This window comes from Ctenopharyngodon idella, chromosome 3 (assembly GCF_019924925.1).
Source record: "Ctenopharyngodon idella isolate HZGC_01 chromosome 3, HZGC01, whole genome shotgun sequence".
Taxonomy (NCBI): Eukaryota; Metazoa; Chordata; class Actinopteri; order Cypriniformes; family Xenocyprididae; genus Ctenopharyngodon; species Ctenopharyngodon idella.
Genome location: NC_067222.1, coordinates 8964856 through 8992814, shown reverse-complemented (window position 1 = coordinate 8992814; position 27959 = coordinate 8964856). Strand labels below are relative to the sequence as shown.

At 38.0% G+C, this 27959-nt stretch overlaps 2 protein-coding genes across 6 annotated transcripts in view; both read right to left on the bottom strand.

The window, feature by feature from the left end:
- The window catches only part of LOC127509852 (GTPase IMAP family member 8-like), an 82671-nt gene that overhangs the window by 11788 nt on the left and 42924 nt on the right, over positions 1-27959 (bottom strand). The window contains exons 8-9 of one of the 4 annotated variants that reach the window (XM_051888995.1): positions 12806-12901; positions 11039-11477 (exon numbers count right to left, since the gene is read on the bottom strand). In XM_051888995.1, the coding sequence (XP_051744955.1) occupies positions 11464-11477; positions 12806-12901 (110 nt within the window). In that variant the 3' untranslated portion in view covers positions 11039-11463. Of the gene's footprint in view, positions 1-10023; positions 11478-12805; positions 12902-15472; positions 21572-27959 lie in introns of those variants that run through there. The other 3 variants (XM_051888997.1, XM_051888996.1, XM_051888993.1) reach the window with 3 other exon arrangements.
- LOC127509976 (GTPase IMAP family member 7-like) lies at positions 1845-7233 on the bottom strand. 2 transcript variants are annotated; one of them, XM_051889415.1, is made up of 3 exons: positions 6252-7233; positions 5725-5784; positions 1845-5601 (listed from the first exon to the last, which is right to left on the bottom strand). In XM_051889415.1, the coding sequence occupies exons 1-3, from the start codon at positions 6283-6285 to the stop codon at positions 4694-4696; spliced, it is 1002 nt and encodes a 333-aa protein (XP_051745375.1). In that variant the 5' UTR covers positions 6286-7233; the 3' UTR covers positions 1845-4693. The 2 variants fall into 2 exon arrangements, with proteins under 2 accessions (XP_051745375.1, XP_051745374.1); XM_051889414.1 differs by lacking the exon at positions 6252-7233 and having other exon boundaries at positions 5725-6242.

Genomic DNA, 27959 nt, shown 5'->3' with positions numbered 1-27959 from the left:
CTTTAAATCCCAACAGAACTTTAAACACTAACAAATCTCTCAAGAACTCGGCATCTTCACTTATTACAGTCCAGTTTGACAATATTTCATTCACACAAAAGTTCTTATTGAAAATTAACAGAGATTTAGATGTTTTATTGAAAATAATAAAGTCTGATATCACAATTATGGTGATCAGTGTTTGCTTTAGTTGGGCTCTTGACCCTTGAGTTTTTACTCTGTCTGCTTTAACTGTGTGTCTCTGATACACGTTTGTTATGGCAAAAAATGCAAGCGTTCAACACAGAAATAACAGCCACTAAAACTGCACTAAAAAAAATGTATGGTGTCATTATAAGAGTTACCTCCTAACATTTATTTAAGTTTCATGTTATTTTTTTCTATTTATTGTTATTAATTTATTGTATGTTTCATTTAAATTGCTTCAGATGTTTTATGACAGGCTGGATAAGCTCCAGGATAACATCAACTGGGCACGATTGAAGATCAAACCCAGCAAGTCCCGTAGCATCTCCATTGTTAAAGGCCATCACGCCAATGAGAGGTTCTGCTTCAATGGGGAGCCAATACCAACCATCCTTGAAAAACCCATCAAAATCCAGTCGATGGTATAATGCATGCAGCCCTCAATAATGCCGAACAGGTGGAACAACTCAGACAGGACACAATCAGATCAACAACACGGCCCTTCCAGGCAAATTGAAGTTGTGGTGCTTCCATTTTAGGCTGCTACCCCGTCTAATGTGGCCAATTACTATTTACGAGGCCACCCTATCCCACGTCAGTCGAGTGGAGAGACTGGCGAATCCCAAAGTAAGGAAGTGGCTTGGGCTGCCAAGATGCATGAGCAGTGTAGGACTGTATGTGAACGGAGCTCTTTCCTTATCTATCTCAAGCCTGGTGGAAGACTATAAATGTGCCAAAGTACGGCTGGAGTTGACACTCACTGAGTCCCAGGATCCTTTGGTACATAGTGCTGCTCCCACTTTGGCAACTGGGAGGAAAGCCGGGCGCAGCAGTAGCAGATGCAAAGGCCACCCTCAGACATTGGGATATAGTGGGGCATGTCCAACAGGGAAGGGGAGGCTTTGGGTTAGGAACAACAACACCCACATGGGAAAAGGCTACACCAACCGAGCGGCATCAAATGGTGGTGATGGAGGTGCGACGCCAGGAGGAAGCAGTCAGACAAGCCAGGGAGGTCGCCCAAGGCCAGCAAGGCCAGTGGGTGAGGTGGGATGGCATAGAGAAAAGGAAAATCACCTGGAGCAAGCTGTGGTATATGGAATCCAACAGGATAAGATTTATCATCATAGCCACATACAGTATGATGTTCTGCCCTCTCCAGCAAATCTACACCTTTGGCTTGGAGAGGACCCGGCGTCTCCTCTGTGTGCAGCCACAGCAACCCTCAAACATTTCTTGGTGGGTTGTAAGATCTTATTGACCCAAGGAAGATACACCTGGTGTCATAACCTTTCTCAGGCCTACCTCGGCGGAGGGTGTCTTGTGGTAAATGGCCAAAACACTTAAAGAAGCCAAGTTGCAAAAATGAAGATGTGTTGTATAGGAGGAAAAATCATGTGGTCACCAACGAAGCCCCCCAACCAAGCTGATGCCTCAAAACCCACTCAAGGCAAGTATCACACTGAATCAGTTGGGATTGCAACATCTAGTCCTTATTATGTAATTGTGAATTACTTTTTCTTTTCAGTATCTCTATTTACTGTATCTGGTTTGAAAATGTACTTTATTGTCTTGCTCTACCTCAAATTTCCTGTTTTTAGGTGGGGTTTTTTTTGTGATATGTATCCCCTGTAATCTTTGTTCAATAAAAAAGCAAGTGAAGTTAAGTCACCTTTATTTATATAGCACTTTTTACAACGCAGATTGTGTCAAAGCAGCTTTACAGTGATAACTGGTAAATATCATGGCTGCACAGCAGCTCTTAAAGAAAATGGTGTTATTGTCCAGTTTAAGAAAATTCAGTATTGATTCATTCCATTGTAAAAAACCAATAATTTGTTAATTTATCTATATATCAGCACTGGAGAAATGTCATCGTCCAGCTCAGTTCTGTTCGCATATAATGGTGTCAATGCAGGCAGATGACGGGTAGCGCCGCCAACCCGGTGGCTTCAGGGCAACTGTGCATGGCAGGCAATAGGCATTTAAAAGGGGGAAACATAAAAGGACTATGTCAAAGTCATTTGAATACACCACATTTACTGCAGCAGTTGGTGCCCATATGATCACAAACAACAACAGCCACATCCATGGAATTGTTTAAATTGAGATGACTTTCATGTCATAGAATGTCATAGGTCAATTTCAAATGAGTGCAGAATATCATCCTAATCTGACATGTCTGTGTTTTTCTCAGACAACCTCTATAAAAAATTCCAGAGCAAATTAAATACTGTTATTTGCCCAAATTCAACAGAATTCTCTTCTCAGTACTCAAGAGAAATGTAATCCAGTCTTAATGCGTATGTCTGTGATTGCTGATGTTGTATAATCCTAACACTTCTCTTCATGTGTTTTTCTGTATATAAGATTATGATTAACCAAGTTCAGAGGCTGTCATATATGTGAATCAACTTACTTTGTTGTGTATTTTCAATATGAAAAATAGCTTTTATATTGATGGATTAATTGCATTTTGAAAAAAAAAAGAATGTGTCATGGATTTATTGCATTTTGGGGAAAAAATAATCCGTTTTTATAATAAACCTTTTAAAATCAAAATCTAGATTTGAATTTTTAATGTTTTTATGTGAAAGTTTGAAACAGAAAATAGTGGTTTTCATCTTGCCGCTTTCTTGGTAAAGAAAACACCTTTTTACTCAAATTAATCAAAATGGATTTATAGTGTTTTGGAACCAAACTCTTCATGTGTACCGAGTTTGGTGACTGTAGGTTAAACCCCCCCACTTTTGTCAAAAGGTGGCGCTATAAAGGCCCTCCTCCCTGTCCATTTCTAAGGCTTTGCCCATGTCTACTGGATGACAATCTTGACGTGTGTCAAATTCCATGCAATTTGAAGCATGCTACAACAAATATTAAACAAAAGCATCCAAAACAAATATTAAAGTTTGATCTGTTGCTATGGCAACAGTGTTTGAAAAATATCAAAAATATTTTCACAGGTCTACATCCGCCATGTTTTTACATTATTCTAATGAAGTTTGAAGCAAATCGGGTAAAAATAAGAAGGTGATCTCAAAGCATTTTGAAGGTGACACACTTCCTGTTGCCGGTTGGTGGCGCTATAACTTTGACTCACAATAGTCACATCCATGTGATCGGACTCCTACAATGAACGCACTGCTAAAGTTTAATCAAAATCAAAGTATGCAGAAGTTATAACACACTTCCTGTTTCCCTTATCTCACCATAAATTTGTTGCCTCACCATGGCCAAACCGCAATTTAGCATCATCAATGTCTGGACTTCATGCTGACCGAGTTTGGTGTTGATCGGATTATTCGCCTAGGAGGAGTATATCAAATTCCAGAGCATGCGATTTTCAAATAACCCATAATAGCTGACTTCCTGTTGAGCCGGTGTATAACTTTGAGTTGTTAGGCCCGATGAGGTCTATATGTGTACAGAGTTTCATACTAATACGTGCAAGCGTGTTTGATATATGGACCAAGTTTTCCACACCTGGGTCCCAGCCTCTGTGGCATCCTAATAGCCACAGATTCCAATGTGTGTGCCAATTTTCAAGAGTTTTTGAACACGTTAAGGCCCCCAAAATGCCCCAACTTAGTGGCTTGGGCCCTAATTATTATTTCAATGTTCTTTTGTACAATAGGCCTATGCATTATGTACTACTTGTACTATATCTATTTCTCTATATCTATGTACTATAGCTAATTTCCATTAGTATATTTTAAAAGAACATTCTTTAAACATTCTCATGAATAACATAATGAAGCACACATGCCTCAAAGCATGTTTTCTCACATTTAAAAATATATGAGCCCTTACATTACTTTATAAAAAATAATTTTTAAGAAAGATAGCACAAGTACAAAGAAAATACACACTCACACACACAGTAATATATATATATATATATATATATATATATATATATATATACTGTATGTTTGCTTATGATGTTGCACTAAAACCCACTGAAAAATCAAGGTGATTCAAACACTTTAAGACTTCAAACATGATGAAGAAAGAAATAAAGTAAAGAACCCTCCCACTTGCAGAGACTGCAAATAAATTATGCAATCAGCAAGAACAGTATATTCAGAGGTTATATCATGCATTGACACTTGAATATGGTTAAGTGTCATTAAAAAAAGCAAAATTTTGAGCATAAAGCTGAGAAAATTGTGTTTTTGTCAAAGACTGCATCTGGATCAGATTCAGAACGATGATCAAAACACAGATGGAGTAGATCGAGTCCATCAACACCCCCAAAGCTTCACAGTCTATAGCTCGTCCTGGGTCGATATTTCATTCAGTAACATTAGGCAGATTTATATGCTGTTTAATGTTGATGATCGCATTATTTTAAATATGATATCTCTTATTTCTGCTTCTTCAGATTTGATCAGGAGATTCAGTACTCTTTCAGAAGATGTGTAATAATGCAGTGAAAACCCCGTCAATGGTGGGGAAAGAGTTAATATCCACTGACTTGGGGCTCAGTAATTTTATGTCACATATGTCAGAAACGAAGCTTTTGTAGTTTTCTGCTGATCTCTGGCATGTTTTCTTTCACTTGTGTCTCTTCCACCTCCTGTCTCATATTCTTGCGTTTCTGCACATAATAACGTTTAGACTCTTCAAAATGTCTCTCCTTCATTTTCATTTGCTCCTCCAGCTCTTTAATCTTCAGGTCTTTTGTCTGCCCGGATTCCTTCAGTTGTTTAATGTTCTCCTCCAGTTTGGTCTTTTCTTTATTAAATTGGTCTGTTAGTTCCTGTATCTTCTGTTTGCATTGTTCCTTATGCTTTTCTTCTTCGACATTCAGCATTTTTTCTGCACGCTGAAACATGTCACTGGTGTAATATTTACCATCATTCTTGTGCAACATGTCATCAACCTTATCCAGGAACTCCAAAACCTGTTTGCGATCATCAATTTTTGTGTTGTCGAACACATGATACCGTCTGCCACATGATTTAATGAGCTGTGTTAAATCAGGTCCTGCTTCACTCAGAGTTTTCTCAATGTCTTCTGTCAGTTCATCACCGTGTGTGAAGAGGATGATTGTGTGTTTATCTGCTTCTTGTCCAAATATAGCCCTGATCCTCTCCACTGAACGTTGTTCTTCTTCAGTGAACGGACCGAGCTGAATGACCAGGACAATAGCGTGAGGTCCAGGTGCCGTCATGTTTATACACTTACTGATCTCCCTTATGAGTTCTCTATCCGAGAGTGACGTATCAAAGATCCCGGGACAATCAACCAGCACCAGCTGATGGTCCGCCACTTCTCCAGTCTCTTTCCAGCACTCTTTAGTTACAGATGAAGCTTTTCTGGCGGCTCTGAAGGCTTTTCTTCCCAGGATTGTGTTTCCAGAAGAGCTTTTACCTGCTCCAGTCCTTCCAACCAGCACCATCCTCCTTCTCACTGAACAAAACAGTAATAAAGAGCTTTATATGCAGAATGCAATGATTCATAAATAAAATAAATAAATAAATAAATATATAAATAGGATTTTTCAAAAAGTTTTTGATGTGGGCATATACTTACTATTTGGATGTTTAAACAAAAAACTATAACTTCTTTTCATTGTCTGAACCTCATCAGGATCTAAAAAGGCAGAAGAATGAGGCAACAGGCATAAATTACAGCAGGAATAGCTTAAAAGCATTTTTATTATTTATTTATATTTTAATAACTTAAGCAAAGACAAAGTAAGGACAGTTGTTTAGCATTTCTGGCAACAAGATTTACAAATCTATACAGGAAAAAATGTTTTATTTAAGACTCGTTTTGGTAGCCTGCTGAACTGTGGCAGAATATGAAGCGTTGTGTGCTGCTTCATTAACGTCAAATTACATAAAAACATGTCCACATTTTCCTTATTTCATTTCCAAAAAAAAAAAAAAACACTCTAAAAAACTACTTAAAAATGTAAAGATGAATGTTCAGATTTACTAAGGTAAACACGTACGTCAGTAAAATTAGAAAACTAAAGCAAAACAAATATAGTCTACGAGCAATCAGAAGAACAGCTTGCTAAATATCTTTATGAATAAACTAAACTTTGAAGTTACCTTCTGTTTCTGGTGTGGCACTTGAAGACGACATGTTGAGATTTAGTGTAAATCACAGCGACATTCCCGCAGGTAATGGCGAATCAAGTGACTGTGCGCGAACACATCACGTGACCGACGGAGATCAGGTGTAACTCAAAGATGTTTTGTCATGTATTCATGTAACGAGTAATAACAATAAAAGTCTTATATTCTTTTTGCATCCATTAAAGAATAATAAGAATATGTTTTTATACAAAGTTAATTTTCACCAATTCAAGAGTTTATTAAAGAGTATTTAAACTTCTGTTAGATTCTGAATGTAAAAGTTGCTAATAGTAAAATACTTGCTTAGCTTTATCCTGATTGCCCATTCACATAGGGGCTATTTTTGGAAGTTTCTTTATAGATACAAACATTAGTGTCTTTCCTAGCCTACCAAAATTAATAAAGTGTAAAACATATATACCTGCTAGAGAAAACACGCATTTCTGAACACGTGACTCAAATCTTGATTGAGAAAATAGACTTTGGTAACTGCAGCCTTTAAGACCTGTTCCATATTTTGATACAACTAAATATTACATTACGAAATAGCCACAACATTTTCACTTCACTGTTCACTTTGCCAATCACTCTGCCAAGTGTTACAGGCATCTGCTTCTCAGCAACAACACAGTGCACAATAAAATTAAGATACATAATAACTCCTTATAATTCTCAAATGAGAAAGTTTATTATGCTCATAATTGCAGTTGGGGATGCATAATAAATTCTTAGGAATAATGAGATTGGCTACTGTAATGAATCTGGCTGTGAATCTGGAGTGATGAGGCCCTCTGCTGGCGGACTGATGTAACTGCTGACAGTAGAACTGCTTTATTAAAAAATATAAGATGGGAATTAGGCCAGTTTTCAATTGCATGTTAACAACAATCAAAAATCTGATCGTCTAAACCAGTAAAATGAATGAAATTTACCACAGAATGAACTTGCACAACAGTATTATACAGAAACAGCTATCTAAAAAAAACTGCATGATGTACAGTCAGACAATCATCATAATTTTAACCTGGACAGAATAATCAGGACTGACTTAGATAATAGATATTGAGACACTGGCCCAAAAATGTTGAGTACATCATGTTTATTACATAGACAAATACCTAAAATAAATGAACAGATACAATAATTTTGACTCACATCAATATATCTATTACAGATTACCACAATGACAAATAGTTTATTTTGTATAAAAAAATAAAATTTACATTTTGGAAAACATTTTTACCTATCATAAAACAAATTAACAAGACGCAAAACAGTAAATGGTATGGAGGGCCGGAAGGTCCAAAAATATGGCTACCGACTTGTCGCGGGAATTCACTATACAATTGCCAGTAGCCACTGAGTTTACCACTGATAGGCCGGCGGTGCATCTGTATACACACTCTCCTCACACAGCGGACGACTCACTTTCCTCACACAGCGGACGACTCACTTTCCTCACACAGCGGACGACTCTCTTTCCGCAGCGGACGACTCACTTTCCTCACACAGCGGACGACTCTCTTTCCTCACACAGCGGGCGACTCACTTTCCGCAGCGGACGACTCTCTTTCCTCACACAGCGGGCGACTGACTCTCCTCAATGAGGTGACCACTGACTCCTCAGCTGGCGACTCACTTTCCTCACGCAGCAATTGACTCTCCTCACGTTTCTTTACAAATACTGTGATGGTGCAATAACTAACAACATCTAGTAAAGTTTATCATTTTTGTGTTGTAAATGTAATTTATTCTGAAGCAATATTCCTATCAGTGTTCTGTAAACTGTTACTGTTAAGATGTAAACTGTTAATCATCAGATTTGTAGGCCTATATGCTCCCTTAAAGGGATAGGTCAATCAAAAATAAAAATTCTGTCATCATTGACTTACCTTCTAGTTGTTCCGAACCTGTATGAGTTTCTTTCCTCTGTTAAACTAAAAAATATATTTTGAATGTCAGTAAACAGACAGCTGACTGAAGCGAGTGACTTTCATAGTAGGAAAAAAAAAAATACTATGGAAGTCACTGGCTACCATCAACTGTCTGGTTACTGACATTCTTCAAAATATCATCCTTTTTAGTTCAACAGAAGAAAGAAACTCATATAGGTTTGGAACAACTAGAGTGTAAGTCAATGATGACAGAATTATCATTTAGGTTTAACTATCCCTTGAAATTGATTGTCATGGCATTTTTTTTTTTTTTTTTTTTACCTTTATAAAAAGGTATTTTTCCCCTAACCTTGGCTATCAATTTCATGTTAATTAGAATAACTCACTGTAGGGCTTTTACCATTATTTTTTCCAAGGCAGAGGAAACAGAATCTGATGACAGACAACTGTCCAAAACGTCTAAAAAATTAAGGATGATAATGATTTTCTTAATGAGTGTTTGGACAAAAATAGTCTGGGAATTAATTGCATATTTATGGAGATTTTTTTTTATTTAATTTGTCATGTACCTGCTTTGCAATATTTTTGGGTCAATTTGTTTTCTTTGGTATGATTTCGTAAAAGCAAAGCACAGCCAATATAATGGCTTTGCTACTTAAGGGGAATACTTAATTTTATTAAAATTACATAAATCACTTTTGTGTTTTGTTTTTGGGTTTGATGGATCTGAATTTGCTTGATTCATGCAACCCAGTATAGAACTGTGTAATGTGTATTATGTACCTTCCGGCCCGCCATAAAATGGCGTAAATAAAGTTTATGGTGACCGAACATGGACTGCTGCCAAGGGATGTTTTGCCCGTTTTGTGGCAAACACATGAGCAGCTTAACACGGTTTTGCTTTACGTGTGGTCGGTGTTTGGAGTTTCTAAAGGACGCGGACCAGACGGAAACACAGAAAGTGATCCTGGAATATACCTTTCATATTTCCTTTTTACATTCTGCCAATTTGAATGGCCTTTCTGACCCAGGCACACGGACCAGCTCTGAGCAGTCTGGATATAAAAGGACCTTCGTGCATGTCCTTGCTAAATGTTCTCATTTTCTGTACAGCTTGTTTCAGTAGATCAGGTGCTGCTACCTCCGGGTCTGTAAATAACGGGAGTGTTTTCCCTCTTAAGTTTTAAATCGGTTCCATCAGTTTCATGTGGCGCCATCAATCCTACATTTATCTAGTAAAATAACAAAGATATATAATTAATGTATACATAGGTAAAATAAATATACACATACACACAAATACATGTAGAGCATTGCAAAATTGTATAGGACGGTCAGTACAACTTACCTGGACGTGCTTTCTTTCTTTAGGCTTAAATCTTCCTTTTGGCCCATAGTTAAAAGACTGCCGTTCTTTTGACTTTGAGCTTCTGTACTCCATGAACTGTTTGTATGATGGGCATGGAGGTTCTGCTGAAATGGACAGAGTTACGTTTCAAAACAGAAAGTTATAATCCGCTCAAAAAACATTATTAGCATTACTGATTTTTATTAATATGGCCTCAGATAGCTAGCGTTTTGCTACACTAAAAAAATAACAAATAACAACTTACTTTGCTTAGCACTGTCCGGCTGTCTAGACTGTGTTTCCGGCTGGTCCGCGTCCTTTAGAAACTCCAAACACCGACCACACGTAAAGCAAAACCATGTTAAGCTGCTCATGTGTTTGCCACAAAACGGGCAAAACATCCCTCGGCAGCAGTCCATGTTCGGTCACCATAAACTTTATTAACGCCATTTACTCCACAACCACAACACGAATTTACCGCGCTCACCACCACCACCACCAACAACACCTTTCACCGCGTCACTTCTGGTGTGTGGTACATTCCCTTTCTGTGAAGAATCTGTCATTGTAAATTTGTTTCGGGACTGGTAAAAGTGTTTTGCGTCTTGTTAATTTGTTTTCTAAAATGTAAATTTGTGTCGTCCTTGGTAAAAGTGTTTTTCCCATGTAACTGTGTTTTATGATAGGTAAAAATGTTTTCCAAAAGGTAAATTTGTCTCGAGCTTCGTAAAAGTGTTTCACAATTTGTAATGTTGTTTTGCACTTCCCGGCCACCGTATTATACAATCCAAGTTACTTTTTCCACCTCCATTTTAAATTCTCCCTCATCCAGTTATGTTTGCCTCTAACTGGTTTCTTGTTCTTCTGAGGGATCTTTTTATTTTCTTGGTTAAACTGGAGACTCCTTAATAGTGAATCGTGAGGTCTGAGAATGAATGAACCTTTCGGGTTTGAGCAAATGTGATTTAGATCGGCGCCTCCTTCACAGCGCCTCCTTCCGGAGACAAACGGCACCACACGAGTCAAAAGTGAAAGTAGCCTACAGTTCTGATGTTAATTCAGTAATTTATAGGTGGTTATTTCTAACAAATTGACTACATTTGTACTGGATATTTGTGCATTCACATTTCAGTAAATAGGTAGGCCTATACATCTTGCAAAATCGACAAAATGATAATGATGCAACAAAATAGGCCTAAGAGGGATCATAAAAAGTGCATGTTTGCATATTGTTTTTGTTTAGTAGGCCTACTGCCATGAATAAGCTATTTCACACAATAGCTGTTAACATATAGTCCACGAGACAAAGTAACTGAATTTACACAACTGAAGCAGTTCAAAAGTTTACATACTTTTGATTATTAACACTGTTGTTACTGGATAATCAACAGATGTTTGATTGTTATGTGCATGAGTGAAGCTGCACACTGTCCTTCAGATTTTACACCAAAGACATTTGAGGGAATTTTAAAGGGATAGTTTACCCCAAACTGAAAATGATCCCATGATTTACTCACCCTCAAGCCATCTCAGGTGTATATGACAATCTTCTTTCAGACGATCACAATCCAAGATATTTAAAAACATCCTTAGTCCTCCATGGTTTATAATGGTAGTGAAATTCTGAAGACAGAAAAAATGCATCCATCCATAAAAAAAATAAAAATAACCCATACAGCTCCAGGGGGTTAATAAAGGCCTTTTGAAGCGAAGGGTTGTGTTTTGTAAGAAAAATGTCCATATTTAAAACTTTATAAATTCAAATAGCTTCCGGCAGATGACCACATGCAGAATGCGCAAGAGTACAAGAGTAACCCATGACGAAATGAAAAATGATTTTCATTTTTGGGTGAAATAACCCTTTAAACTTGAATCTGGCGCTGAACACATGTAATTGTATAATCAAAAAAGATACTTAACTGACAGACAGACGACAGTCGCTTCATATCTGGAACCCTTAAAAGGTTGCATATAGAACAGGGTTTAATCAAAAGAACCCTCAAAGGTTTTATATAGAACTTTCTTTCTACAAAGAACCCTAAAGGTATGAATTAAAACAGCTCATATGGATACTTTACCACTAGAAAAGCTGAAATAACCAGACATAACACATCAAAGTAGTATATAATCATTAAAGGATTAGTTCACTTCACAATTCAAATTTCCTGATAATTTACTCAGCCCCATGTCATCCAAGATGTTTGTGTCTTCCTTTCTTCAGTTGAAAAGAAATGAAGGTTTTTGAGGAAAACATTCCAGGATTTTTCTCCATATAGTGGACTTCACTGGGGTTCAACAGGTTGAGGGTCCAAATGTCAGTGCAGCTTCAAAGAGCTCTACACGATCCCAGACGAGGAATAAGAGTCTTATCTAGTGAAACCATCGCTCATTTTCTTTAAAAAATAAAAAAAATAAAAAATAATTTATATATGACTTAACCAACCCGATCTCACGGCAATTCGTACGTATTTTACGAGTTGACAAATTCGTATGAATTCATACAAATGACCTACCCCAAACCCCGCCCCTAAACCTACCCGTCTCTGGAGCTTAGACAAATCGTACGAATTAGCCACCTCGTAAAATACGTAAGATTTGGTCGTGAGATAGCGTTGGCATTTCACAGACACGTATTACAACCATTTAAAAATCATGGTACAGCAGGCCATTGGTCCTGGAGCTGTATAACCACATCATGGAAGTTGGAGGTCTCAGGAACCCAGCAGTTAGAGAGGATGTGTTTTGCACTGAAATAACTAATGACAATTCTGCTGTAGCTTGGACTGAAGGTTCCATAACTAATCTGAATCTGTGCTACATTGAGCATTTACCATTATTGTTATAACCAGATTGTAACCAGATTCAATGATAAAATAATTTAGTTTTTATACTTAACTTTTATTTATTTATTTTCTATCTCACCTGGTCCTTATTTGTGTCAATTCTAATCTCTATTTTTGTCTCTATTTTTATGAACTAGTTTAAATATCATGTCGAATCATGATTCGGATCGTGTGTCAAACCGCCAAACTGCTGAAGTACCTTTATGGATCTTGAGAGAGGAAATGTCATTGCTTCCTATGCAGGCCTCACGGAGCCATCGGATTTCAACTAAAATATCTTAATTTGTGTTCCGAAGATCAACGAAGGTCTTATGGGTGTCGAACGGCATGAGGATGAGTAATAAATGACAGAATTTTCATTTTTGGGTGAACTAACCCTTTAAGAGTACAGGACACTAGAAACAAGAAGGGAATCTCTCACAATTGCATCTTAAAACTTACTTGGTGGAATCAGAAAGGGTGTGGTATTTTCACCTGAATGAAGATGACCAAACAAGTAATGCTGCACTCCAGAGTCCAGACCTGCAGTAACAGTTTCTGCATGTGGAAAATAGAAAAACTGATGTCAGTAACTTCAGATTTGCAGATTTATCAGTTTCCCAAAGGTTTGGACAAGCCTTTGCATTGCCGTGGGATGTTCATGGCTGCACATTAGTGCAATATATCCTCTATGCTCTCCTACTCAGCAGGGCCACTCCCAAAAGACTGTTCATTCTTCCTGTGATCCCTGAGTATCCTCCAGTCCCAGCCAATTCAGAGTCCGCTTCAGTCCAAATCAAATCAGAATTATTTGAATGTTTCAATATGCGCTGACTCAAATGACTTTATTTGAATGTTTTATTGATATAACATGACAGTGAGTTGTTAGAAGAGAAATATATAGTGACATCATTTATGACGTCAGGAACCTATTAATTGGCTTTTTGAACCAGTTCATTGAGCCGAATTGCTTGAAAAGAACCGGTACGCAGAAATGAATCGGACTTTATTTAACTAATAAATTACCTAACCAAAAGAAAACAAAATACAATGAACTTCTATCTCCCTCATAAATAAACAAATCCCAAACAAGATCAAAATTAATGGCCCCTCCTAAAGCACAGGCAAGAATTTGATTATGAAAGTATGAACCATTTACAAAAACAACAGGTTTTGGATCTGTGGACAGGAGAAGGAATCTGGACATCCTCATGCCAGAAGTCCAAAGCCAGAGTTAGCTCACCATTTTCCAAGAGCGCCACCCAAGATTTCAGCAGAGGAGCATTAAACAACTCCAAAAACATTTTACCAGCTTCACTTATTACAAACAAAATTGACATTATTTCTGTCAAACATCTACAGAAAAATTAACTGAGGTTTAAATGTTGATATTTTATTGAAAGTGTTTTGTTTGTTACCATCATGGAGATCAGTGTTTGCTTTAGTTGAGCTCTTGACCCTTGACTTTTTAACATTTCTTTAATAGAAATCCCAATACATTGGTCAGTGGGATTTCTATTTTGATACATGTAATATTTAGTGTATTTCCAATGCTAATCACAGTTCCCAACATTTTTTTTTCTTTCTTTTCTTTGCTTTGCTTGAATGCTTAACAGATTTCCTTTGTATTTTAATAACTGGTTAATAAAATGTCCGTGAAAAAAAAAAAAAAAAAAAAAAAAAAAAACTGGACAAACATCAAGACAAACATCACAGAATTTAATTACACATTAATATTTCTAACTCTATAATGTACTCCCCAAATAATTCTTCTTTCTCCATTTTAAATTCCCTCTCATTCAGTTAAGTTTATCTCTAACTGGTTGCTTGATCTTCTGAGGCATATTTTTATGTTTCTCCTTTTCTCCTCTTTGAAGAATAAAATGGACAGTGTCATTCTGTGACGTCATCTGTCACGTGGTGCTGCAGCAAGGCAGACAAATGCATAATATTCAAGTTCAATACAGCAAAGTTTAATATAAATCTAAGACAGGCAATAGCAAACACATTTATCATAGATGATACCAGACAATGAGCTGAACTCAGGCTGGAACTTAAATACACAAAAGTAAATGACAGACAGCTGTGAGGATTGTTAGTGTCCATGGTGACTGAAGAGTGGTGGCAATGTGGAACAGGGAACACAAGACAGGAGTGACAACAAACAGAAAGTCCATGGACATAAAATAATCATGACAATATCTAAAAGTCTAAAATCAAAACTTAAATAGCAATATTGTTTTATTTTTATTTTCTTTAGTGGTAAGTGGTAGGCCTATGAGGTTATTTTTGTTGAATCATCTTAGTTTTTGTAACTTCTCTTTTCAGATGTAATATAAATGTTACAACATAAATATGAATGCCCAATAATGAATATATAAAGGTGATGCAATTATTACATTTAAATTCATACAGCTACAATTATTCACTTCCTAAATGCCCATAAAGAGAAAGACCTGTTAGCGTTTAATGATCATTGATGTTGTACATTTAACATAGTTTCTGTAGCTTCAATTTGGATGCAAATGCAAATTATAATAATTATAGCTACCCAAATATAATATAATAAACACATAATTAAGTTACCAACTTGTGGATTTGAGTAAATCCAACATACAGACATACACCGATCAGACATAGTATTATGACCACCTTCCTAATATTGTGTTGGTCCCCTTTTGCTGCCAAAACAGCCCTGACCCATCGAGGCATGGACTCCACTAGACCCCTGAAGGTGTGCTGTGGTATCTGACACCAAGATGTTAGCAGCAGATCCTTTAAGTCCTGTAAGTTGTGAGGTGGATCGGACTTGTTTGTTCAGCACATCCCACAGATACACAATTGTAATGTGTAGTCATGGTTTGTAAACGATTTGTTCATCATTAACTAATAACTTATAAGTGACTTATAACTAAATTAATAAAACATTCATAAAATGTTAACATATCACTTATTAATCATTTATGAATGTATAGTCATGTTTTGTAAATAATTTGTTCATCATTTAACAAATTTATAAGCAACTTATAAATGAATAAAACATGAATTTTTTATGAATGTTTTGCAAATGATTAGTTCATCATTAATACTGAAATACTGAATTATTTTGCAAATGACTTACAACTGAACTTTATTATGAAGTTATCTTTATTAGTAGCAATTTTCAAGAAATAATGGCAAACAAAAGTTAATAGCAAAGTTATAAAATAAAGAAAAGTTTCAATCAAAGGTATAATCAGCTTTCTCGCATTGAGAGTTACTGCACAGTCAGTATCTAAATGGGCAGTCATCTCATCAGTCTTTTAAACTCAAGCAGTCCACTACCGAGGTTAGATTCTCTTCTACTGTCATCAGTTTTAAAACCGCAAGGCTTCCACAATCCATTTAAGGTGTTTCTGACGTAGCCTACATTTTCTCCTGTTAGCTCTCCTCTTGGCTTTTCTTCTCTGCTTCCTCCTTTTCATCTGCCTTATGTACAGCATTACATTTTTTATAAGCAATTTTAATCTAATACATAAATGCTTTCTACCCTAAGTTACTTAATAAAATTTAATGTGACACCACATTTTAAGAGTCTTTCCTTTACATACATATAGAAGTAAAAAGGCTTGAGAGACAAGCTCCTTTAACATGGTTAAGTACATATGCATATATAATAACAATTGGTATAATTTTAGGAACATTATGAACTAGGAACAGCACATTCTGTATACAAATGAAGCATGTCACCATTGTTTAGTTTTATATGCTGATTGTTGATGTCTGTGAGTGTCTAAATGGCACTGAAGTTAATAACTTCATGCTCACAAAATGGTTTTATGATTTTTCAGTATATCTGATTGTCAGGAGTATCACGTTCAGAAGCACAATATACAAATTAATTAATGACAAAACAGACTTCCAATCAGTGAATCAAATCACGTCACAATGACATTAATTAACAGTTAATATCACCTTATGTTATTCTGTAATGGCTTCTTCTGATGCAGTGAACATGTTTTCTGAACACTAATAAAACAGCCAGAACAAATTAACAAAACAATCAAGAGTCAAGTGCCCAACTACATGAAACACTGATCAACACAATGGTGACTTCAAATCTTTGTTCCTCTTTCCTTCAGTGTGCCGTCACTTAATTATTTAATAAGCTCCAGCACTGCTTAAGTGTTACATTTAACTCTGTTGTGTATGACACATGAGAACACTGAGCGGTGTTAATGAAACACAGGGGATTTTGTTGTGTATCATCCAACATTAAACCCTTTTTAAGCCAAAAAGTTAGTTATCCTTAATATTTAAAGGACATTTGAAGAATGTTTTTTTTTTTTTTTTCCCAATCTTTTGAGACCATTATTAAAGACCAGATAACATTGAACAAATGTTCTATTAACATTACTGGAAGGATGTTTGTTCATAACTTTAAGAGAACCTTGACAGAATGTTAGCCAAAGTTATGAGAATGTTCCCCGTTAGCTGTTTTTTTTTGTTGTTGTTGTTGTTTTCAATTGCTTTTTTTTTTTTAATGTTTCTACTTTCAATATTAAATAAAAAAACAAATGATATATGGATTTGCAATGGCAACATGCAGAGATTGTATTTTAGAAACAGTTTCTATTTTTCTGCAACGTTGCGGCTGGAACAACAACACAAAGTATGGCAATGATAATATCAGGTAATGTGTATGTGCTTTATTTAATGTTAAAAGCGTGTAACATTTTTTAATATCATTTTGTAGCCATACCAAAAGCAACAATGGATAATTCACATCAGATCTTGAAATTAAACAAATGGAAACGAGCACGTTCAAACTGTAAACAAACAAGTGTATTCTCTGACAAAGATTGTTTAGTAACTCAGTATGTATTTCTAATGAAGTTTAAATGTTGTAAGAGTTTGATTATGTACTTTTCTATTTCCTTGCGAGTGTCGTCAAGATTAATCTCTGGTGCAGTTCACCTTCCGCAAGAGTAAAACAGTAAAATTAATAGAACATTTGTTCAATACGTTTACATGTGCACCAATAATGCAATTATTTCTCATAATCAGAGTATTTTCATTTCAATTTTCATTACTCTGATTATTTACAAATAAGTGGTTATACCACACTAACAATATGCATGTTACCTTCCATTGTTTTAATCTACTTACATCAAATTTGAAATACATTTGTAATATTGGACGTACCACGCCATGATGAACATCACAATGCCAGGTTTGTCTATGCTTGCGTCACAGTCTTTACACCGTCTGGATGAAGATACAGAGCAGAGACTGCGCAGCGAGTTGTGTTGACAGAGTTTAGTGATTTGGTGAAGAGAAAACTTCAGAATAATGTCACGGAGTTCATTCATAAAGGCATCCGTGTACATCCGAGCACATGTGCACTTTGGTCAGAGTGGTAATAATGCGATTAAGGTGTTTACATGCCTACCTACTGTGATTAAAATCGGCATACACCACCTAGTTTAATGTGACGCTTACTACAATTATGTGCTTAATTGCATTTGTTTGATCAAACAAAGTATTGCATTTCCATGAGGTAAAGTGTAATCACAATATTGCCAAAATCCCATTATAATGAATGAATGTTACACATCAAAATCACCTAACACCACTAGGTGTTTATATGTGAACCCCCAGCAAGGTGTTACAGTGTTTTTCAACTGCTTACACACAAAATCCTTACCTGTCACACAATTTCTGAAACCTGACACTCAAACACCAGAACCACACATCAAATCTGCAAAGCCACACACTAATTCTCAGACTTCAACTCAGTTTTCAATTTCATAAAACACTTTTTGCAAAACACAACACACAATTCTCTATGTAACAGACAAAAATCTAACAGGAGGTATCTTGATTTCCTTTTTTAAACACAGCCATTGTTTCTGTCCAACTACACATGGTTGATGTATTTCTTTTCTCTTTCATACTGGGTAATACTGTATTCACAACCACAAATGCTTAGTTTGGTTTAATCTTACTTTCACGTTTACCATGCATTTTCTAACATCTCTCTGCCAATTACTTTCAGTCTTGGACAGAAATGTACATAGGACCTCATGAAAGAAGAGCTTTAGGTTTTGAATAACTGTGTGTATATGATATATCAAAAAAATAGAATATTATGGCAAATGTGTTTGCAACATAAGAAAAATGTTTGCTTTTGAGATGTAGTGCTTCATTTTGCAAGAGATGTGAGGCATTTTGCATTTGTGTTTGCAATTCTTGGATTTGTGTGTAAAGTTCTGAAAAAAAGAGGCAAAGTTTTGAAAAGTGTGTAAGCAGTTGAAAAAAACTGTAAACTTGACACTAAAGCAGTGTTTGAGTTCATTAGATAATTAAGTGATTGAGTGATGATTGAGCATAGTGATGAACATCTGATGATAACAAGCAGAATCACTGAAGGAAAGAGAAACAACAAGAACTACAACTGACTTTGCCTTAAGCCAGGCATAAACTGTGTGATTTTCGTCTGATTTTGAGACAAATTCTAATTTGGGTGACTCTTTTTATGAGTCAGGCCATATTTCAGCTTTGTCGTGCGTTGTTTGTTGTACATAGTACAAGGAGAAACAAGAGGTGATAAACCTCTCCCAACTGATAATCGGATGGTCGATGAATTTCTGATGCCATACATTTTGCTCACCCCTCGTGTTGCACAGTTGAACCAGAGCTTAGAAACTCATTGCCCTAAACTCAACTTTCCCTTCTTTCCACCATTCGGGTGATTTGAGTTCAGTTTGGGACAATTTTCCATAATGCACAAAAACTTAAAGAACGTTGGCAGATAATTAAATATTATAAAAATTAACAAAATATGTATTATTAATACGGTCTGTTTGGTGCCATTCTTTAGAGGAAAAAACACTGTTACAAAGTTTTCCTCCCCCTTTTTTAAATCTAAAAGGCAAAAAGACAATTTCAATCAAATAGCATCCCACTGAACAGAAATGATAGATAGGTAAGAAATGTTATGTTTAGATTAATACATTAATTATTTTAGATGCTGTGAAAATCACAGAATGACACATGGGTTGCCTGATTTTTTCTCTCTTTCTTCAGCTTCTTTTATGAGGTTGTTTAAATGTTCCATTTTCTTGTCTTGCAGACGTTGGTTGAGTTTTTCACCTTCTTGTTGTATCTCTTTTATTTTGTCTCCTTTCATGTCTTGCAGGCTTTGACAGAGTTTTTTAACTTCTTCTTGTAGTGCCTCAATTTTTTCCCCTTTCTGGTCTTTCAGATGTTCAATGAGTGTTTCAGCTTGTTCTTTTAAATAATTTATTTCTTTTTCTTTTTGGTCTTGTAGGCTTTGACAGAGTTTTTTAACTTCTTCTTGCAGCTCTTTTATTTCCTTTTCTTTCTGGTCTTTCAGTTGTTTAAAGAGTTCTTTCAGTAATTTCTGTTGTTTCTGATGTTCTTCCAGCTTCTGTTGGAGCTCTTCTTTTCTCTCTTTTAATTCATTTGTTTCTTCTGCTTGTTTTCTGGCTTCATCTTCATGTTTCTTCTTCATGTCTTTTAATTCCTTTTCATGTTTCCGTTTAATTTCATCTTGCTCTTTCTCTTCTCTTTCTTTTCTCTCCTTCTCCTCTGTTTCTCTTCTCTTGATCTCTTCTTCTTGATCTTGTTTCAGATCTTCAATCATTTTCTTCCACCTCTTTCTCTCTTCTTCTCGTCTCTCTTCATCTTCTCGTTTTCTTCTCTCCCACTCCTCTTTTCTCTCTTGTTCCAGTTGTTCATAATGTCTTTTCATTTCAGTTTTCTTTTCTTCATATTCTCTCTCTTTTTCTTCTTTCTCTCTTCTCTGTTTCTGTCTCTCCTCCTCTATTTTCTGTCTTTCTTCTTCTCTCTCTCTTTCAAATCTCTTTTTCATTTTCTCCATTTCTTCTTGTTTTTCTCTTAGTTGTTCCTCGTGTTTCTCTTTTCTCTTTCTTTCATCTTCCTCTCGTTCTTTCATCTGTCGTTTCTTTTCACCCTCCCATTCTCTCTGCTGTCGTTTAATTTCCTCTTGAGTCTCTTTTCTGTCATTTACAGCATCTTTTATTTTTCTCTCCCATTCCTGTCTTTCTTTCTCTTCTTGTTCAGTCCTCTTTCTTTCCTCTAATTCTTTCCTTTTAATTTCCTCTTCTTGTTTCATTCGTAAGTCTTCTATAATATGCTGTTGTTCATTTTTCATCTTTTCTAGATCTTGTCTGTATTTCTCTTCTCTCTTTCTATCTTCTTCTTCTCTTTCTTTTTGCTTGTTTTCATACTGTAATCTCTGATTTTCAACCTCTCTCTTCATTTCCTCAATTTTTTTATGGTATTCAACTTGTTGCTCTTTTTCATCCTCTAATCGTTTCTCCTTCTCCATCTCTCGTTTCTTCTGTTCTATTTTGTGTTGTTCTTCAAAATTCTTTATCAGTTTTTCCTCTTTTTCATTGAACTCATTCTCTCTTTGTTTTCTTTCCTCTTCTGCTTTTCTTTTCTCTTCCTCAAGTCTCTTTTTGAGCTCTTCCATTTCCATCTCATATTTGGCCTTTAATGCCTCATTTCGAGCCTGTATTTCTCTCTCTCTCTCTTTCATTATTTCCTCCATTCTCTTTTTAATGCTCATCTCTGCCTCCTCAAACATGCTGTTAGTGAAGTATCGACCCTCATTAGTATTTTTCAGCTCTTCTGTCATGTTTAACAGTTGAATCACTTGAGTTTTGTCTTGTTTTTCTTTGTTATTGAAAGCCAGGAATCTGTTTCCACAATCTCTGATCAGTTTCTTCAGTTCTTGATTGCTATTTCTCTCCACATAATCTTCTATAGACTCATCATCGAGATCATCTCCTCTAGTGAACAGAATGATGCTGAACTGAGCAGATTTTGAACCGAAGATCTTCTTTATCAGATCTACAGTGTCTGTTTCTTCTTTGGTGAATCTTCCCAAACTCAACACAATGACAAACACATGAGGTCCAGGTGATGACAGTGAAACACATTTCACAATTTCTTCCACCACTTTATCATTGTTCAGTGTCGTGTCAAAGAGACCTGGAGTATCAACAACAGCTACTGATCGACCATCAACTTCACCAACTCCCTTCTCACAAACAGTCGTCACTGAATCTGCGTTTAATCGGCTATGAAACTCATTTCTTCCCAGAATTGTGTTTCCTGTTGCACTCTTTCCATTTCCTGTCCTACCGATCAGCACAATCCTCAAACGTTCCTGATCATCCGCTTCACCTTCAGCACCTGAAAATTATGCAAGAATGTGTATTAATTTTTTTTTTTTCAATTCAAATTTTCACTTTTAGCTTTTCACACCCAACATTCTGTTATCATCTTCAAAAGGTTTGTCTACATTAGGGGAAACACATGGATTTTCTGCTCTTTTTTTTTTTTTTTTTTTAAATGTTCCTATTAACCAGAGGTTGCACTAACCTAAAATGTTATTTCACTGATACAGAAAAAACCTGAAGGCTATCCGTCATTTTAACAATTCACACTGCGGGTAATCTATTGTAACTTGTAACTGTAATTCCCATCCCTCTCCAGCAACAGAGCATGAGTTCATTCTCCAGAATAAAATGAAAACATGAGACATGAGAAGCCGATGTGTTTAATTACATACAGGTGAGCACCCAGTTGAAGTCCCATGATTTACTCACCGTTAAGCCATCCTATATGTATGACAATATGCATACTTCACAAGTCGATTTGGGCGGAAGAGCAACCTTCGATCTGAAGCAATGACGAATGTGGAGGCGCAGAAGATAGAGCAAAACAAAACACTGGTCATGAATTAGAAGTCTAAAACGAGAATCTGTAACCCTTAAATGCATACCTCGGGTCTTTATCGACCCGGGACATAATTCACTACCATCCTCCTCATTCATTTTTAAAGATAGACATCAACCTTCTTTCTCCTTTGTATTCCTCAATCAATTCATTATATACAATATAACAAGAAAAAAAAAAAAAAAATCATAAAATTATAAAAGAATGCTTGTTTTCCCATTCATTTTTTGTAAAAATTGTATAGGGTCGCTAACGACCCAAGGTGTGTATCAGTGTACATATTATATATATTTTTTCTGCACAACAATAATTGAATCTTTGATGACGGAATAAGTGCAATTCACCTTTATTCCACAAGGTGGCAATGTCTGATACACAATGATAAAGTGACATTTCATTCAGACAGAAAACCAGAGAATAGGAACAATCGCTAGCAGGTGTTATGCCGAGTTCTGCATGCACTTCACGGGAGGTAACAGTCATTTATGCTGAGAAAAGAGGTGGATACAAATCTCTACAGGTAGCCTACAACATCTGTTCTGCTGAATTATTTATCACCATTAATGAACCCCACAAAGAATATTATATAGTTTTTAAACAGTACTTGGGGGTACATGCAATTCTTGGCATGTAACGTTATGCAGAACTCGGAATAACACCTGTAGAAGATTGTAACATTAATCAACCATTGTAATTAACGTAGATTTCGCATTGTTTGTAAATTCTTGTTGACTCAATAATAAACTGCAATTTCAGAGTTGGATCTCTTTGTGTTTCATTTGCATATTAATATAACATTATGTAAAACATTAGCTAACAACAGTTGACTAGCCTAAGTTATAATGTTAGTTATCAGGTTTCTGAATGAAATTGTCCAACTAAGTTTGCTAATCATAAAAAACCTGACATACGCTATGAATTTATGAACTTACCTGGTTTTGTTGGTTGTTGAGCCTTTCTATCCTAAATCTTTACGACAAGGCTATGTCACGACCCGTCACATTTGATAGAAATCTGATACTGTAAACATACTGTACAAGACATGAGACGTCTGACAGCTAGCTAGGTGTGTGGCAGTGAGGAAATGGCTAGCTTCAATTACTTTGGAAGCCTTGGTAGCGCGGATTATATTAAGAAATTAACTCTCAGTAATGGTGAGACATTACCAGATCCCTACGCTATTTCAGACCACGAATGGACTACATGTATGTCCAATTGGCCAGCAATCATATGGCCCGATATATACACTTATATATAATAATCTCCTAATATATGATAATATAATAAAATGCCTTATATAATATAATAATATAATATAAAATTATAATATAATATAATAATATATTATATATAATAATATAATATTTAATAACAATCTCCTTCTGTTTTTAGCAAAGGCAAGTGATCCCCTTGGAATATTGAACATTTTAAATCCACCATACAGACTTTATCAAAGAATTTGCTGATTTTCTATCAGAGTTAGTACTAGCTGCAGATAAAGTCCTTGTTGTTGGTGATTTTAATATCCATGTAGATAATGAAAAAGATGCATTAGGATTGGCATTTACAGACATTCTAAACTCTATTGGAGTTAGACAACACGTGTCAGGACCCACTCATTGTCGTAATCATACTTTAGATCTAATATTGTCACATGGAATCGATATTGATGCCGTTGAAATTCTGCAGCAGAGTGACGACATCTCAGATCATTATCTAGTCTCGTGTATACTACATTTAGTCAAGGCGGCTAAACTGCCTCCCTGCCATAAATATGGTAGAACCATCACTTCTACCACTAAAGATCGCTTTATAAATAATCTTCCTGATCAGTTTCATCACCTTAGCATACCAGACAGCTTAGAAGACCTCGATGTTGCAACAGAAACTATTGCCTCTGTCTTTTCCAGCACATTAGACTCAGTTGCTCCTTTGCGTTTAAAAAAGATTAAGGAAATTAATCCAACGCCGTGGTACAATGAGCACACTCGGGCCCTAAAGGTAGCAGCCAGAAAAATGGAGCGCAGCTGGAAGAAAACAAAACTAGAAGTATTTCGCATTTCGTGAAGAGAGAGAATGATTGAGTACAGAAAGGCCTTAAAAACTGCTAGATCTGCCTATTTTTCAAAACTTTTAGAAGAAAATAAGCACAACCCTAGGTATTTATTTGATACAGTGGCTAAATTAACAAGAAAACTTTTAAGCTGGCTATTATTAAACCTCTTATTAAAAACCACAACTTGATCGTAGAGAATTAGTCAATTACAGACCGATCTCAAATCTCACTTTTCTGTCAAAAATACTAGAAAAGGCAGTATCATCACAACTATGTTCCTTTTTAGAAAGCAATTGTCGTGAATATGGCTCCCACGGCTCATCTTCCGGACCGCCGGAGGGAGCCATCTCCGGAATATTGACTCTTTGCCATTCAGACTCCATTTCCCATAGGCCCTCATTCCTGGGACTGATTGCACTTTCACCTGCACCACATCACACACACACACTATTTAAGCCTCACACGCACACCACATCTTTGCGAAGTCTTGATTTGCTATGGTAGTCATTTCTGAGCGTTATTTCTGTGGACTGATATCTTGTTATTACCCGGACCGTTTGTTATCTGTGAACCTCTGCCGCCTGCCCTGAACTTTGCCTGTACCTTGGACTGTTATTGTTTGCTGCCTGTCTTGATCTCTGCCTGTGACCCGTCTCTGATTCTCGCTGCCTGCCTCGACCCCTGCCTGTCCCTGACTATGGTATTGCTCTACCCTTTTCTGTACTGCTGCTGTGTCTAATAAAGCTGCTTATGGATCCACACGCTGTTGACCCATCACTACAGAAGACTTCGCCATCCAGCGATCCAGCGGCTTGGTCACAGATTTCCACCGAGCTATCCGCTCAAGCCAATCAGCTAGCGATGCATCACCATCAACTGAACCGCCTGACGTCGCTAACAGAGGAATTGGTGAAGACGCTACAAGGCCTACGACTCACTTCCGCCGAGGTCGTCACGCCGCCGCTCGCTGCGCCTGCCACGCCAGCCTTTCCCGCCTCTCCAGTGGTGAATCCCCGCCTAGCTCTGCCCGAGAAGTTCGATGGCACACCAACGAAGTGTAAGGGTTTCCTTCTCCAATGTTCACTATACGTTAATCAACAACCCTCGCTGTATCCCACAGAAACCAGTCGCATATCCTTTGTGTGCTCTCTGCTTACCGGCAAAGCGCTGGATTGGGCCACTGCTGTCTGGAGAGATGACAGCTCAGTATTCCCCACATTCGCCGAGTTCCTACGACGCTTCAGAGAGGTGTTTGAACATCCCGCGGGGGGTCAAAGTCCGGGCGATCAGCTGCTCTCACTCTCTCAGGGCAAATCAATGGCGGCTGAGTATGCTTTGCAGTTTCGCACTCTGGCGGCGCAAACCAACTGGGTGGACGACACACTGAAATTACTGTTTCGTCGAGGCCTGACCATGGAATTGCAAGCGGAGCTCGCCTGTCGGGATGAAGGTAACTCATTGAATTCATTCATCGAACTTTCCATTCACATTGATAATCTCATCCGCTCACGACGCCCCATGCGAGCCGCCAGTTCTACCAGCGCAAACCCAGAACCCATGCAGCTGGGCTATTCTCCGCTTCAACCCGAGGAGCGAGAGTGGAGACTTCAAAGGCACCTTTGTTTGTATTGTGGTCAGGCCGGTCACTTCAAGATTAACTGCCCAGTGCGTCCCACGCCAACCAGACCCAAAGCGGTGAGTTCCTCCGTCCTATCTGATTACTCACCCACCTGCCTCAAGATCCCCGTTCAAGTCAGTGTTAATGAACAAATTGTCTCCGCACAAGCCCTTCTGGACTCTGGTGCAGCTGGGAATTTCATGTCTGACACTTTCGTTAAAGAACACAATATACCCTTAACAGACTGCCATTTTCCGTTAACAGTGGAGGCGCTAGATGGAAAGCCGATCGGAGGAGGAAGAGTGGCATATATCACCGAGGAACTCGGACTGCAGATCGGAATCCTTCACCATGAACGCATACAGTTCTATGTCATTCATTCACCCAACAACCCCATTATCCTTGGTCTGCCGTGGTTTCGAACCCATGATCCACATATTTCATGGAAGGAGGGACAGATATTGCAGTGGGACGGCGCTTGCCATAAAAACTGCTTACAGCCAGTCATCCCCCTGCCAATCCAAACGGCCCAGCTGAACGACACCAACCCCGAAAAGCTTAACATCCCGGCCGAATAGGCCGATTTGGCTGTGGCATTCAGCAAACAGAAGTCGACTGAATTACCACCTCATCTCCCTGGGGATTGCGCCATCGAACTGCTACCAGGTACCACACCTCCCAAGGGCAGAATCTTCCCTTTGTCACAGCCCGAGTCCGCTGCTATGAAAACGTACATTGAGGAGGAGTTAGCCAAGGGGTTCATTCGACCATCCACGTCACCCGCCTCGTCAGGCTTCTTCTTTGTGAAAAAGAAAGATGGAGGACTACGACCCTGCATAGATTACCGAGGTTTGAATGACATCACCGTCAAGTTCCGTTATCCCCTGCCTCTGGTGCCCGCTGCTCTTGTACAATTACGACAGGCTGAGTACTTCACCAAGCTGGACCTCCGCTGTGCTTATAACCTCATTCGTATAAGGGAGGGAGACGAATGGAAGACTGCTTTCTCCACGACCACCGAGACCACAGACTTATCCAGCATCAATTATATGCCAAAGCAGAAAAGTGCGAGTTCCATCAAACCTCCACCTCCTTTCTGGGGTATGTCATCAGCCGAGACGGGGTCGCTATGGATGATAGCAAGGTCAAAGCTGTACTTGACTGGCCCAAACCACATACACTCAAAGAACTACAGAGGTTTCTGGGCTTTGCAAATTTCTACAGGCGGTTCATACGCAATTTCAGCAGCGTTGCAGCTCCATTAACCACCATGACTAAACGTCAGACATCTCGCTTGCACTGGTCCCCAGAGGCTGATAAAGCATTCACCGAGCTAAAGGAACGGTTCACCACGGCACCCATTCTTCGTCACCCAGACCCTGATTGACCCTTCATAGTGGAAGTAGACGCCTCTAACACCGGCATTGGAGCCATTCTGTCTCAGCGCCAGGGTACCCCTGAGAAAATGTTTCCCTGCGCCTTCTATTCCAGAAAGTTATCTGCGGCAGAGCGAAATTATGACGTGGGTGACTGTGAGTTACTGGCGATGAAAGCGGCGCTGGAGGAATGGCGCCATTGGTTGGAGGGAGCCCAACACCCATTCACCGTGCTCACCGACCATAAAAACTTAGAGTACCTCCGCTCCGCCAAGCGCTTGAATCCCCGCCAGGCTCGATGGGCCATGTTCTTCACCCGCTTCCATTTTAAAGTGACTTATAGACCTGGATCCAAGAACACTAAAGCCGACACCCTATCCCGTCAGACAGACCAGGTAGAGAGATCAGACACCGAAGAACATATCATTCCCACCTCACTCCTTCTAGCTCCAATCCTGTGGGATATAATGTCAGAAATAACGCAGGCCAACGAACAGTCCGCACCACCAACTGCATGTCCGCCGGGCCGCACATTCGTACCAGCTCCCCTAAGAGACAAACTTTTGCACCACGTTCATGACCTCCCCAGTTCTGGTCACCCAGGCATCACCGCCACTCACAGCCTTCTCCAAAATCAATTCTGGTGGGACTCCATGCTCCAAGACGTCACTCAGTTTGTCCACAACTGCACAGCCTGCCAAACATCCAAGACCCCTCACCAGTCCCCAGCTGGCCTGCTTCAGCCACTGCCCATTCCACAACGCCCCTGGTCACACATCGCCATAGACTTTG

What these genes read in the sequence shown, in the direction of transcription:
- LOC127509976 (XM_051889414.1), bottom strand. Translation starts at nt 5,845, where the DNA reads ATGCTTTTAAGCTATTCCTGCTGTAATTTATGCCTGTTGCCTCATTCT. An exon ending in TTTGTTTAAACATCCAAATA is followed by an intron (nt 5,602 to 5,724) that starts GTAAGTATATGC and finishes TGTTTTGTTCAG; the next exon opens with TGAGAAGGAGGATGGTGCTG.